Source organism: Amblyomma maculatum, chromosome 9 (assembly GCF_055883805.1).
Source record: "Amblyomma maculatum isolate TAMU_Amacu chromosome 9, ASM5588380v1, whole genome shotgun sequence".
Lineage (NCBI taxonomy): Eukaryota > Metazoa > Arthropoda > Arachnida > Ixodida > Ixodidae > Amblyomma > Amblyomma maculatum.
Window position 1 is genome coordinate 68,649,450 of NC_139352.1, and position 14,390 is coordinate 68,663,839.

The 14,390-nt window shown below is 43.4% G+C and overlaps 2 protein-coding genes across 2 annotated transcripts in view; one reads left to right on the forward strand and one right to left on the reverse strand.

Moving 5' to 3' along the window:
- Positions 1-14,390, forward strand: part of LOC146179319 (G2/mitotic-specific cyclin-B2-like) — a 234,298-nt gene that overhangs the window by 50,728 nt on the left and 169,180 nt on the right. The window lies entirely within an intron of this gene.
- On the reverse strand, positions 1,989-11,875 carry LOC146179323 (G2/mitotic-specific cyclin-B2-like). The gene is made up of 6 exons (XM_084579868.1): positions 11,746-11,875; positions 6,715-6,846; positions 5,340-5,585; positions 3,667-3,809; positions 2,573-2,681; positions 1,989-2,215 (listed from the first exon to the last, which is right to left on the reverse strand). Exons 1-6 carry the CDS (start codon positions 11,773-11,775, stop codon positions 2,099-2,101), a joined length of 777 nt encoding a protein of 258 aa, XP_084435994.1. The 5' UTR covers positions 11,776-11,875; the 3' UTR covers positions 1,989-2,098.

Genomic DNA, 14,390 nt, shown 5'->3' on the forward strand with positions numbered 1-14,390 from the left:
AAACGGAAAAACACAGCGAGAAAAAAATCGAATCAGGTTCATGCAAAAATCATAAAAAGGAGATGCAAGGTCAAATAAGCAAACAAGGGGCGCTACATCATTAGCACCCTCTTGCTAATCCATCATGTTAGGCTGTACCAAGCACCTTTTTTCGAAGCAATTCATCCTTGAGAAACCGAGCTCCAAGTCAGGCGAAAAAAAGACGTTTCATTCATTTGACTTCATCCGTCTGGGGACATTTTTTCCGGCAGGGACCCTTTTTTCTCTTTTTTTTTTTTTTTTTTTTGCAGGAGCGTTCTTACCGGAACACGGGAATATTGTAAATGATTTTGGCGACCATACATACTAAATACGAATCCACCCAACTGGAGTAAATAGCGCACAACTAAACACAATAGATGAACTGGTGCCGCAACGACGTGATGCACGCAAGCTTAAGGCCACACTCTCTCACGCAACGTGCGCTCTGAAGCCTTATGCTTCGACTCATTCACTACTACCACCGCCACTGCCAGTTCTTCCTCCTTGATGTTTTATACAGCTGAGCGATAACAAGCCTACTGATTTACGCCGACCAAGAACACAGGATACGGCGTCGTCACTTCGCGACCGAATTATAGAACAAGACGCCCGCTTGCCACATGGTTCCATTATAATTTACGTCGACGCAAGCATCAAAGCCTGTGAAGTGATAACAGCAGTTTACTGTCCTAGCAAATCTTCATTGAACAAGACGTCAACATTTCGATTACCGGAACCTCCATCTTCTTTTTGTGCGGAACTGTTTGCAGTGCAAAAGGCGCTTCGCTCTGTGACCGCCATTCCCATGCTTCCCACGGCCCGTATTATCATACGTACAGATGCCCTCCAGGTGGCAAAGCTACTTAGACGGGTTAGTAGTAGCCCGAAAATCTGCCAGAACATACACAGTCTGACGGCTCTCATACGCTACCCAATTCGTATTGAATGGACCCCGCGTGGCCTTTTAAGTGCTCAAAGCCAAGTGGATTCTGCGACCTGCCTTTCAAACTCAACCTCGCCATCGCCAAACCTCATGAAATTGGACAATGCCACCCTGCTTTTAACAAGAAAGCAGCACCTCCGGCGCCGTATACGTGCTTTCATACCTCCGTGTACGGTAAGCCTCCCCTGCTGTCTAACCCGTGCAGAGGAGGTGGCGCTTCGGAGGATTAGAGTTGGCCCTAACACCAGCAGTGATCCGAAAGTGGCCACAATTTCGGTATTTATATCCACACCCTGGGTGCCCCATCTGCAAGTCTAGAAATATAGAAGCTGACATCTATCACCTACTGTGTCCAGCGTTGAAGCCAACGCGGATCCGGCACCTGGTGGCAGCTGGCCTCTCCCCCCAATCCCATAATCCGCAGTCATATGCTGTTTGGACACTGGGACCGCATCATCGTTCACTTCTCGATTTCATTGCATCAGCCAACATTTTTCATTTATTTGACCTTCATCCATCATAACATTCATTTTATGCCCTAAGGCAATAAAATTAGGAAAAAAAAAAAGGAAGCACATCGTAATTCTCCTTTTTACCGTGAGGATGATAGTGGCGATTACAATGAAGCTGCAATTAGTGATAAAAACAATGACGACATTATAGCAATAAAAATGACGGTGCATTTAGTTGATGATGATAATGAGAGAAAATGGGATGCACCGTGTGCACCTGCAATGCTTAGGCTTTCACATTTACACAGTGTAGATGCTACAGTGCTCTCAGAATTTTTTATGCACCTTTAGCATCGCAGATTCAGAGGTCCGCTTAATTTCCGCTAAAGGTCCGCGGAAGAGCAGCGCTGAGAGCCGTGCGTAATATGGAACCTCTAAATAGTATACTCGCAGAACACAAGCAGAACCTTCAGACCTGCTTGCTTTGACACAGGCAAGTCACCTGTGAGAGTTTAAGGCACTGAGCTTCATCAAATAAGCTGTTGTGTAAATAAAGAGGACAATTTGGTGCCCGGAATGACGCAGTTTATTAACAGGTAAAATTGAATTGTAAGGTAAGGACCAAAATATATTCGCTCAAATCACACGAAGGAGGCTTCAAAAGGTGGAGGTTGAGGAAGGACTACTGCCCCCCGAAGGTCAAGATTCCTTCTGCCATCAGGCGAAGCTTCCATGTCTTGGCTTCCGACAGGCACGCGACGGAGTGATATCGCTCAGACTTGTATTTCTTGTACGGAGCCTGCAAAAGAACAAAGTATGAGACGTTTTTTTCTTGATTTACAAAAGCTTTCGAGCATATGTAGCAACAATGCTGAGGCAATTTCAGTGCGTGGACAATGGTAGGATAATTCCCAGGGACATAACAAACTGAACCGTGTGCATTACAAAAGCAAACGAAATTGAATATCTGACTGAACAAGGTGCTTTTAATCAATAATGTATTACTGGCGCGGTTTGAAATTGTAATTTCCTGCAATGTATTTTATTTGCGTACATCCCATTTGAACGCACTGCGTACCTCTACTAATCTAATGGCTAATGAACGTGACAACACTATTTTTCTGAAATTATAATTGATGAAAAACCAAAGACGTACAAAGTTCCTGACTCCAGGTGCATCCAAGAAGAGACCCGCCATCCGCTGCACCAGTGGCCGCAGGAATTCCTTCCTGCTACAGCTATAGTAGGGTGCCTCCCGTTTAGGGCTGCGAGAAAGAAATAAAATTATTAGCACTCACAACCACTGCACCTCCTCAGGCTTTTATCTACTGCAATCTCTCTGCACGAAAATAAAAATTCTCAACATCAATACCTCTATCATATTGAAATTGGCATCGACATCGAGGCTCCCCTTTCTTTAGCAGCTTCTAAAATACACGACAACACGCGCTGGTACGGAGAATGTCTAATACCTGTATGTATAAATATCGCTACCTTTCACGCCCCTGTAAAATTCCCCTATTTACAACGTATCCACACAAGCCCAGCTACGTCACCTTTAGAATGAATCTGAGCCATCTCCTATACGAAAGGAATCAATACGGTTCACGGGACCCCACAGATCACTTAAACCAGTAAATTGGTACACACGTTTCGCAATCAATTTCACTCAGAATATTGGGCGCATCCATATCATATCGAAAATGGCATCGAAAGTGACTGTTTCATCCGGGCTGCACCTTTTTTGTTTTTAGGAGTTAACGAAAGGGGCGACAACACGTGCACTTTTGATAATGTGTAGTTACTGGACGAATGAAATATTCTACTTTTCACAGAAAAACCGTAACGTCTCTATATTATGATAAATACGTATGCATAAGCCCCTCTACGTCACCTTCAGGAAGAGCAAAACCCTCTAATATAACTCCAGTCAATACGATTGAAGCCAGCACCTGGCAGACATGCCGTCCATTGTCGACGCGTCACCATTAAGCAGCCACTCAAGACTCACAGCACGAGAACAGATGTTTTTTTTTTTTTTTTTTTTTTTTCTGAAGGTGCAGATCGTCGCGAGAACACCGGAAACGGAATAACAATCCTCATAAATAAACAGCAAGGATATCTTCACATTCTGCCTTGCTTTCAACGATATTCAAGCATGGTACCAGTGCCAGGCGTCCCTTTTGTTTAAAAGCACTATAAACACAAAGGCCAGCAGTTAATCTCAATGTATAGGAAGGAGGTGCTTACCAGTTTTTTGGCCTTCCGGAAAGCTGAAGTGCGCAGTACACGGCTGCAGCTGCCTGCGCCGAGGGGCTAACGGAAGCCATGACGTAGTCCACGAGGCAAAGCTCCAGGATGTACCTGGCTGCAAACTCTTCCTCTCGGGTCGCCTGTATAGAGGAGAAGAGGCTGGACACTTAGAGAATGATTCTGCGATAAAATTGCTGCTTTTAAATCGCTACCATGGCTCTGGACTTGTTTGCGAGACAGAACCTTACGTCGAATGCACGACAAGAAAGAAATGTTAAATCAGTTCTGAATTAACGTAGTGAATGGCTAAGCTGTCAAAGGTGAAAGGCAGTAAAACTTCCTAATGCTCAGTCGCCAAGGAAAAAAAAAACTGTCGAGTTGCTGGAAAGTAAACCACAATGATTAAATATGAGATCAATAGCATGTGGCAGAGAGAAGTTGATTTGTTTGGGGAAAATCGACCCTTCCAATTAACAAGAAATAACGGACAACTCATATTCTAGACAGATAAAATGTATTACGTTGAACTAAAGGCTACATATATTTAGCCGCCAAGAAAGTCTGCATCTCACACAATAAAAATAAACTTGCCTAAAAGGGAGATTGATTTGCAAGACTAGTTTCTACGTATTCAATCTGGCATTCCAAGCTTCCCGGATAAAATTGCTTAGAACTCGCCGTTTACATAATTTAAGTCGCGCCAAGCGCATAAAACGACTATAATAAAAACCTGAAACAAGACTTAGTTAATCTTTTTAAAAAACAAAATTTTACTAGCTAGAAAATGACGATAAGTGCAGTACTCGTTTCGACGCTCCCGCCCGATTTCGCCGATAAAATGCAACACCCTAAACCATTTTTTATGCGGACCTCAATGCCTATGTCCCACTGCCATTTAATGCTCATCGACACCAACAGTCCTTTTCAGTGTAGAGGGCTAATGTTACAATGTAGTGGCGGAAGAGATTTAAATTTCAGATTAGCAAAGCTATCTTATGTAAGAATACACAGGCATCAACACACGCATAAAGGGACATCAGCTTGAGTTTTAACGAGAACTATGGTACCAAGTTGTTAAATTTTTCACGTTAAGAAAATGACAGACACAGTGTCACCTTGAGCAGACATTCCAGCAGAGTAATGTGAGCTTCTGCAAGTCATCACGACGACTTGTTGCCCGGTCAAGTCTACGCGCAGAAAAGCTGTATACGTAATGACTTTGGGTGGAAAGCTTTTCTGGTCTGAACTAAGTCGCACCCAGTAGATCAGAATGCACTTCTATCTGTCATGCAACTATCCATGCATCTTTGCATTTAGAAGCCCATTCGTCTAAACATGCCTATGAATGCTTGTCGACAATAAAAATATTTTACTGCTAATCAAATAGCTTAACTGCACTGATACAGTGTTGATATTGAGACAGCATGATAGAGTGTGTGTTCTACCTGTTCGCATTAAACAATTGCTTATCGAAACTAATCAGTACGAAAGAGACTCTCCTACACAACATACAGCAAAACTGGTTTAAAGCAGGCGAAAATCAAACGATAACACCGCTGTACGCTGTTCAATGCTACTATCTATAATCTTATTGCCGGATATTATTATACAACCTTCCACATTGTCCTGATTTTGGTAGTTACGGAACCGCAAGGAAGCAATGCACGAACCTCAACATCTCTACAGTCAAAACGAAGGGTCTGCAGGGGTCCCTGCAGGGCCAAACTCCTTGAGACAACTGCGAGAATCTCCTTTTCCATCCGTAATATTGCAGCCTCCGTGATGGCTCCATTCCTGGTAATGACTGCGAAGAACCAGTGCCTCCACTCCGGGCTCTCGATTTCTATATGACTCGCCGCCACATACAGCGCTGCGGCCGACAGTAGCTGCATCGTGCGTTGGTCGACGATACTTGCCTGCAAAAGAAAAAAATAAGAGAGGCGGACACACAAGAAATCATTACATAGTCTTCAGTACCATTCCTATGCAAAGCTTGCACACGCACATTGATTCTTCCATCACAGATTTCAACGCTAAATATGTAATAATCCATTCATCTTATTAAATATTTCGAAGTGAAGCTGAAGCATGCGTGGTCACGGCAGTCACCAGTTGTTTGGTTTAAACCCAGAAGAAGCAATTAAGTAGTACCAGTATCACACATACATGGCTGCTAACGAATAATGACGTGCATAGCGAATTATATCATTCAAGTTGCTTTTTAAACTTCCGAAGTATAAAGTAACAAAGTAAGTATTACGACGGCCGTTATGAAGCAAATAAATTAATTCAACGAACTTAAGATGGCAGAATATACTCATCTTATTCATCCTCAGTACTAGCGCTCGCCGTGAGCAAAACGAAAAGTAAAATATTAGCGGTCGAAATGTATCTAAAAAAGAATGGGCGCACCATAATGGAGGTAGTCTTTTTTTTTTTTTTTTTCCTAATGGTGTTTTAAGGAATTCAAATGTTGAACGCTGGAGTGAAAATTGGGAGTCCTGCATAATGCCTGAAGGTCATGATAACCGAAGCTGATTAGCTAAACCTACAAACGCAGGACTGAAGGAAGACATAAGAGAGGCAACATTAGAGCTACTGTTGTCTGTCTTCATAGGTCATTATCTTATTGACACGCAACGGCGGAACATGATTGATAAAAAACTAAACAAGAATACATCATGCACTAATTTTTCGAATTTTCAAATACTTTATTTCTTAATTATGCAGGAGTGACAGGTGGAATTTCGTAAACTGTTTTATTTAGGACTCGCATAAGAAGCCCACTAATTATAGAGGGTACATTTGGGAAAATCAATTGCTATACAAAAACGATGCAGGTATCCAGAATAATTGGTCAAATTAAGAAACGTAATAACGTTATAAAAATTAGTACACGATTGGCTGCTTTTCTATTTTTTTTCTTAATTGAGAATCTGATCATCTAACACCTCGCGTTCAATTTTACAAAACACTACACGTTTTCTTTAAGCGCGATCCTTCGTTATAAAGCAGTGCAAAGAAGAAATAGGAGCTTTTTCTAACCTGCAAGTACTGATCCATGAGGGTTACAGCCCGGAACAGCGTATCTGGATCGATGTCCATGTTGTTGTGGACATCAATTATCCAGTTGATGCCCTCAGCCCGTGCCTTGAGATCCACGTCCTTTCGCAAGGCCTTAAAAAAAGGGACCAATGAAAGTGTTAATCTGGAGCAAATTGAACTAAAAAGAAGGTTTCGGCAAACAAACTACAAGCAAAACTTTCGGACGGGACTTAATTGACAGTTGAGCATTGCATGGCTCCAGCCCGCCAACAGCCCGCCGCCCCAATCTCGAGAACAGCCCTACTAAATTATCGCCATGATGAGCCGGCAAGGCGGGATAAGCCCAAAGGGTTGCCCAGCCCGGCACCGTTTTCACAATAATGCACCAAGGTAAATTTTTTATTGTTAGCAATTAAACACTGTACTAAATACTGAAGGACTGGTTGACAAAGCAGCTCCATTATGACGTAAGCAACGCAGAAGTTCCAAGAGCCAAACGAAAATGGTTGCTTGCAAATGTAATCTGCTCTGAATTCCCTCAAGATTTTTATTCACTATATCAAACGAGGTGCATCCAGGTCTTTTGGTAGAATAGCCGTGCCGAATACCCAAATTCAGAAAGACTGCGCCGGAGAAAATATGCACGAGAACAAACCAACATTGTTCACATTTGCTGAAGTGACTAAACACTGGGTAATGAACAGCCAAAAGCCATAGCGAACCCAGAAAGGTCATTGGTCAGTCTAGAAGTCCAGAATTCGATCCTGTAGCCATATTACTAAGCAAGGGATATACTAAAAACATTTATTTATTTATTTATTTATTTATTATAACATACGTACAACCTTAGTGGGATTATTACAGGAATAGGCAATGCACTGGATTGGAATACATTGAAAAAAAAAAAGTGTACACTTAACATCACAAGCGGACATTGTCAAAAATAAGAAAAAACAAAGAATAATCTTTCGACAACTCCAACAAATTAGTCAAGCGATGACTATGAAGTAATAAAATGTCGCAATTCGTTCAATTCTCGTTCAGGAAAATTGCAATCTACTTGGATGAATCTGTCGAGTAGATTTAAGTGTAATAAAATCTGAACAGTTCAGCTGAAATGAAGCGCGGAGTAGTTGAAACGGAACTGTGAACGCTGGAATTTTTCTCGACTAGCCAGAGTATGAAGGCAAGGAATTAAATGTTCAGTACGTTAATCGGTACTCTCGTAAAGAAAATGAACACCTTTCCTCTGCACCATTTCGAGCGTGCACATGTTACCTTTTGTGCGGGGAAATAAGATTACGTTTGCGTATTCCAGAATCGGCCGTATAGTAAAACATTCTAACGAAGGTATGAAAACATAAAAGGGAAATAATAAAATAAAGCAATATCTAAAAAAGGGGTTTTTGCCTTGCTACAGATAAGAAGTCCTAAGCGTCTTTTAGAGTCTCTAAAGCGTCACTACAGCCGATGGAGCGACATTTATGTTCAATGAATTATTTCACGAGTACGTTAAAGTTAACATCTTAGGAGGGCAATGCGATAGTAATTTGTTAATTTATGCACGGATTCGTGTCGCTCAATACGACAATTTCGATGCACAGCACGACAGAAAAAGAGAGTGTGTGAAAGTCAAGCATGCGGGCGCTTGGCTGCGGCGATAGTTTCAATGGTTGGGTACCAGCTAAGCAAGAGAAACACTCGACTCGAAACTGCTCCGAGAGTTTCCTTTGTTATACCAAAATCTACACTATACTGGGGGACACTTTTTCTTGGCAATGGTCGCAAAGGTAGGGAGGCGGGGCGTCTTTAAACGTGTCACTCCGCCATGTAGTTCGGCAGCGCGGCTTTCCGTCCGCATAGCCGTTACAGATTATTTCCTTCGTTTGCTTCGACAGCTAGCGTCTCTTGAACTTGACTCGAACGTTGTCTGGTGAAAACGCTTCCAACCGTTGCGGAGTGGGCGAACCGGAACTGTGCCACTATACCGGAACTATCCGGAACGACCCGAACAGGCGGCAGTCGCCATCTTGTCTGCAAAGTCGGGGCGTCTCGAAACCCCGCGACAGACATCAGACGAGACAACCCAGTGGAGCCAAGAAAAGTGTCGTAGGCATAAAAGCTTCATTTCGAAAACTTGGTTCCGTGATAACAAAATATACTGTAAAAAAACTAGCGCTATGATTACAATTTGTTTTTGCAGAAACTGCTCATGTAACTAGGGACTATATTAAGCTGCGCAGGAAGATAATGCTTTTCGGCTTCGTAGCTTTGGCTCCATTGCTAAGAAAAAATGTCCCCGAGTATAGGCTAGTAAACGGTGCACTTCAAGTACGCGATTAGTCACTACTGCGCGTGCGCCTTAACCATAACCAGCTGCTTCGAGTCACAGAAGAAGGGAAGAAGAAAGCTGTGTTCCACCTTAAGAAGGCAATAGGGAGGATAGAGAAGAAATCTGTCTAATGGAACAAGAAGATTCGGAAGACGAAGAGATAAGCAGGGTAAAAGAAGACGAGATGCGAAGAGAGAGAAGATCAGCTACTCCTTGCGACTGCTGATTCTGAGCATTTACATTTCCGTGAGAATATACGGCATTGCAGCTCGAGGCAATGCCAGGCATCGTCTTTTGCAAACGAAATTGGGAAAGTCGGTACCAGGGAAGACAAACAAAGGACATGGTAATAAATTTGTGGCGCAACCCATTTTTGTGGTACTCAGTGTGGTGTCATAGCATTTAGCATCCATCTTCTGATCGTGTTGGAGACTCCATATGGAATTCGAGCCTACAGAGATGTACCCCAAGATAGGTTTATGCGTCCACTGAGAAGTGAGACTGCTACTGCGTCTCCTTTTTCACAAAAGCAAATAAAAGAAAATATATCAAACTCTTGTCCAAATGAAAACGTTTCTTTAAAGACTATTCGGGCCTTCTCATTGGGCAAATCTCGAGCGTCCCCCTAATTGTTGAGAACGCCGACCAATGGTTGTTGTAATAATATTAACAACAACCATTGGTCGGCGTTCTCTTTTCTTAGTACATGAATGTTAAACATGCTTAAAGTCGGTGAAGTGACATTTGTTTAACGAACAAATATTCATGAACTGAATTCCTGGTCAAACTGGTCGCCTTCCAATACAGGCGAACAACAGAAGGGTTTGCACAGGCTACTCGGACAACGATGGACGCAGTTGCGCAGGGCTCTAAAAGAATTCAAGGATTAATATTTCAGAGTCGCGCTATAACTAGCTCTGCCCTTGAAACTATAACAAACACAGCCCCGTCCCCCCCCCCCCCCCCCCCTTAATACCACCCCAATAAAATTTTCCGCGAGCGCACACAACCAAAATACTTCTTGTTAAATTCTAAGCCCGATTAGAATTTCTTACTGTCGGCAGAATATAGAATTGTGAGAATGAAAAAAAAAATTTAAACCATGACTTCACAGTCGCTATTGTGGAGGCGGGACGAACCTGGGAGTGCCTAACACGAAGAAGCTATGAGATTTGATAAGCTTCAACAATATGCTGAGGAACAATTACTTCGAAGTGGTAATGAGCCGCCTCGCTAGCTTCTTCTGCCCTCTGATTACAGGCCACCGAGCCACAAAGCACGTGGGGGGGGGGGGGGGGGGAATTGTTGCCGAAACATCATTGCCGGAATACGCCCTATAAGATAGACGGTTTTAAACATCAAGGATTTAACCAGCTTTTTATGATGTCTTTTTGCATCATTTGTTGTATTTGGAGTTAACGTGCCAAAGGAACCCAGGCTGAGAGAGACGCTACTACATTCTCATTCGTTCGTAGTTACATGGTTGTAACAGTATGAGGACTTTTAATTCAGGCAAAATAAAAAAAAAATTTTTAAACACACGCACAAATTGATAGCAGATGCATAATCAAGACCAAGTAAGGCTCAAAAGAATGCTGTAAGAGAGAATGCCAGCAACGACCACTGACCGCTGGACATGCTGATGAGAGGCCGGTATATAACACTCCTTCAGACAGCCTTTTTCAAATTCCTCATGGAATCGGGTGCTAAATACCACGTGGATAGAGGCCATAGTTACTTTTGTGCCAAAGAGCCCAAAGCAGGCTACACCATTATTCACTCTTACCTAACAAATCTCTACTCTTAGTGGGGAGAGAGTCCAATACCAGCAATGTCGTTCCAGCTTGCCATCACATATTGTAAACCCCGTACTCGGCGTTCACCTGTACCAGTCTCATTTGCAAGTTGTATAGCAAGATACCAAGCCTGGCGCGAAGCTTCGTGTAAATAGACGACGTTTACTGATGTCCGCAGCAGTCAAATACCTGAGTGGCAAATACATCTGCACCGCCGTGAAATCAGCTTCATCCTTTTGACTATCTTGCCACTGATAGTGGTCATACTAGGTAGCGGTCGGTTAATCTGGAAGCTCTCCACAAATTCTGTGAATAACCCATGCGGACCCATTCGCCCGTTGTTCGGTCACGCGTTCTAAATGAAGACTGATGCTAATTTGGCTGGAAACTGACGACACCGCTGACGTCACACGCTAGAAAAAGCCCCACACGTACACATAATCCGCTCTCTGCCGCTGGAGGGTCATCCAGTAAAACATAGTGTCCCCTTACTCATGCGGGAAATTAGGAAATAATGTAAATGCGTCACGCGACAATATCAGATTTTCAAGCCTAAGTAATTATATACCCGGCATGATGTTTTAAAAGGACAAGCTGAACCCTGCATTTCTTTCAAACGCCTGCCTAATAGTAGGTTGATACTTGCTGCGCTCTTTTAGAGGACAAAGTCTAATCAATAACAATTTATGTCGTTGCGGTCCAGTTGGTGAGTTAGGGTAGACGAATTGTGGTCGAACATTTTATAGAAATAATAGAGGACGAAGCTTAACCTCTATCGCCAACAGCTGTTTACGAGAGAATGAACCTTCGGAATATTTGAGCGTTGCAGGGCTACGGCCAGGCAAATGAAAAATGAAAGTGTGTACTACTGACGAAAAAATATAAACATCTAGAATTACTCACCGAAAACGCTGATCGGAAATGGGTCGCCATGGTCAGTAGAGTAGACGCTCGGTCTCAGCACGGGTTTCACGCAGGTCTCGATACAGCCTTCGTCCAGAACACGCACAGAACCGACTGGTGGATAGCAGCTATGCGGAAGATAAGACTTTGAGCTACTGCGCGGGTCACGACGTCAAGCTCGACGTCACGCGAGCCTTCAACAGTGATTGGCTAGGAGAATGGGAAAGGGACGGAGCACTGTTTTTTTGGGGGGGAGGCCGTTAGTTTGTGTATGCGACATGGGAAGGGGAAGGGGGGGTTATTACAGCCGGCACCAAGAAAACCGCGTGCGAGAGACTGGCAAGATGGGAAATTCATAGAAAATCCAGGGCATGCTCGACGCAGGGGCGCCGGTAAAGAACTGCTTTAGTGTAGACCCATGCAACGCCTGCCACGACGCGGCAGCAGCGACGTCGAAGCAGAAGGGGCTCGCTTGCGCGCCGTCTTGTGTCTAGGGCTTCCTAACTTTTAATTAAACTGTGGAATTATATTGGGGGGGGGGGGGGGGGGGTTTGTAGCAAATTCAGCGCCACATGTCCAGCACAACTCAGCCTAATGGTAACTAGTATGGCTATTTTCAAGCAGAACAAAAAATTACAAGAGAAGGCTTGAAAATCACGTACTACACCTACGTACTACACAAATCTTTCATACTAAGAGGCGCAATCTTTCCCGATGTACAGCACAGCTACGTGGCCATGACATAAGGAAAAAGGCAAAAAAATCTTTTCCTACTTACTTAAATTCCAATTGCAAAACTTGTGCTTGCGTGCTTTGAAATGAACCGAATAGTGCGCCTTTTCTACAAGACTCACCGAAAAAGCAATGGTAGGGATACTAAGAAAAAGTTTTAGGAGATCAAGATTTTTCATAAATCTTGCGCCAAGAACGTAAGAAATGCCTGGTTGTGCAACTGCCTAGTCTGCAGCGGGTCGAGGAGAAAATCACTGGGTGGATTTCTGCGCGCACAGTACTTTTATTTTCGGGAAACTAGGCTCAGAAAGATAGTGTCGCTGCGCTTACAGCCGCTGCACCACAATTCAGTTGAATGAGCGCTTATTTCGTGATTAAGGAGAGTATATCAAGGTTCTTTCTGCGCTGTCTGAATGGTGGCCACTAGTCTTTGAAAGGCAGGCAGGATAAAGCGAGACATTTTAAAAATAATGTTTTCTTTAATTTTTCTTAGGTTCGTGTCATCTGACCATTCCATATTTATTCATCTTTACGCCAATCAGTTTGTTGCCAATTCTGCTATATTCGTCTGAAAATACATGAAAATGATAAAATTAAAACTTTGATTTTAGTATTCGCTAACACTTTTCTCCGTTATCTGTACCGCAATGAAGAGACCACGTGCTCGTCCCCACGTGGTCGCTAGCTTTTTACTTCTTTGTCGCGGCAGTAGGACATTACTGAATTCGTCATTACTAGCCTTCCCCGGAAGTCATCTTTTTTTCATTCTAGATAATACTGCAGAAACATGTTTTTTCCTCCTTTGTGCCCCCTCCCAGCTGAGGGCAGGCTATTCTTCATCTCACAAAATGTTTGCAGCACTGCGAAAGGCAGAGGCACCCCGGTCCAGTGAAGATAACCAGCACAACAACAGGCAATTGCTCTCCTAGGCGCCTGTACTGCCTGTACTCCGCCCTTGTTTGAAAAAACTGTGGTCTCGCTTTTCGGAATTCTTATGACCAATGCTGGCGACTTGGAATTAGGTGAGGTAGTTATGAGTCATGTGGGGACACATCTATCAGGCAGGCTGCTAGTCAACTGCGTTGACCTCAATCCGAATATTCTTGGACACAAAGAAATGGCACCGTGCGCTTATCTGCTTGAGCATAGGAAAGCCTTCTCGACACTGAAATTGCCATGAACTCTTTCGATCTGCGCACGTGCTTTAGCAATGGTCCTATCCCTATTCCATTTTTGTTTCCTAAGAGATAATCCAGCACATTTATATCACACAAGCTAAGCGTAGCGCTGGGCGGTGGAATGAAATTCGATTTTGAGATACCTACACTTATAATTTTCGTGCTCTTATTTTATTCCTCGAGAAACAGAAGGCGGCAAATACGCTCATCACTGTCGTCAGCGACTCCAAGAAAAGAACCTTCGCCGTAGAGTTGAAGCGCTTTGACAGACTGACACCTTCCGCATATTGTGTGGCTGGTTAATGTTAACCTAGGAACAACTGCGCACCCGCAATTTTTTTACCTCGCGACCACGGTTTACCGACCTACATTAGGAGAATAATTTATGACTTCAACAAAGCATAAGCTAGCCTCCAAGACGGCACTCAATACAATTTTTTTTTTCGACCGTAAATAGGCAGGTGCCCCTAAAGGTTTAAAAGTTGGCCCAGTGCAAGGAGAACGTGTCTCCGGTAAAACCAGTCTTGGAGTACTTTTATGTTGCTGTCTCTTTTTCCTTTTATACAGATAAACTGTAGACGCGGTGGCCGCTTCAGAAGGCAGTTTGGTCGACATAGTGTCCGTGTGCTGCCTTAAATACCTTTTCTACAGCTTTTCCTTTGAGGCCGCCCAGCGGCGTCTCAGACTTTTAGCCTATTAAGCTCAACTGTACGTCTGGTTTTTTTTTTTTTTCGA

What these genes read in the sequence shown, in the direction of transcription:
- LOC146179323 (XM_084579868.1), bottom strand. Translation starts at nt 11,775, where the DNA reads ATGGCGACCCATTTCCGATCAGCGTTTTCG. An exon ending in TCATGGATCAGTACTTGCAG is followed by an intron (nt 5,586 to 6,714) that starts GTTAGAAAAAGC and finishes TTTCTTTTGCAG; the next exon opens with GCAAGTATCGTCGACCAACG. An exon ending in CACCTGGAGTCAGGAACTTT is followed by an intron (nt 2,216 to 2,572) that starts GTACGTCTTTGG and finishes GTTCTTTTGCAG; the next exon opens with GCTCCGTACAAGAAATACAA.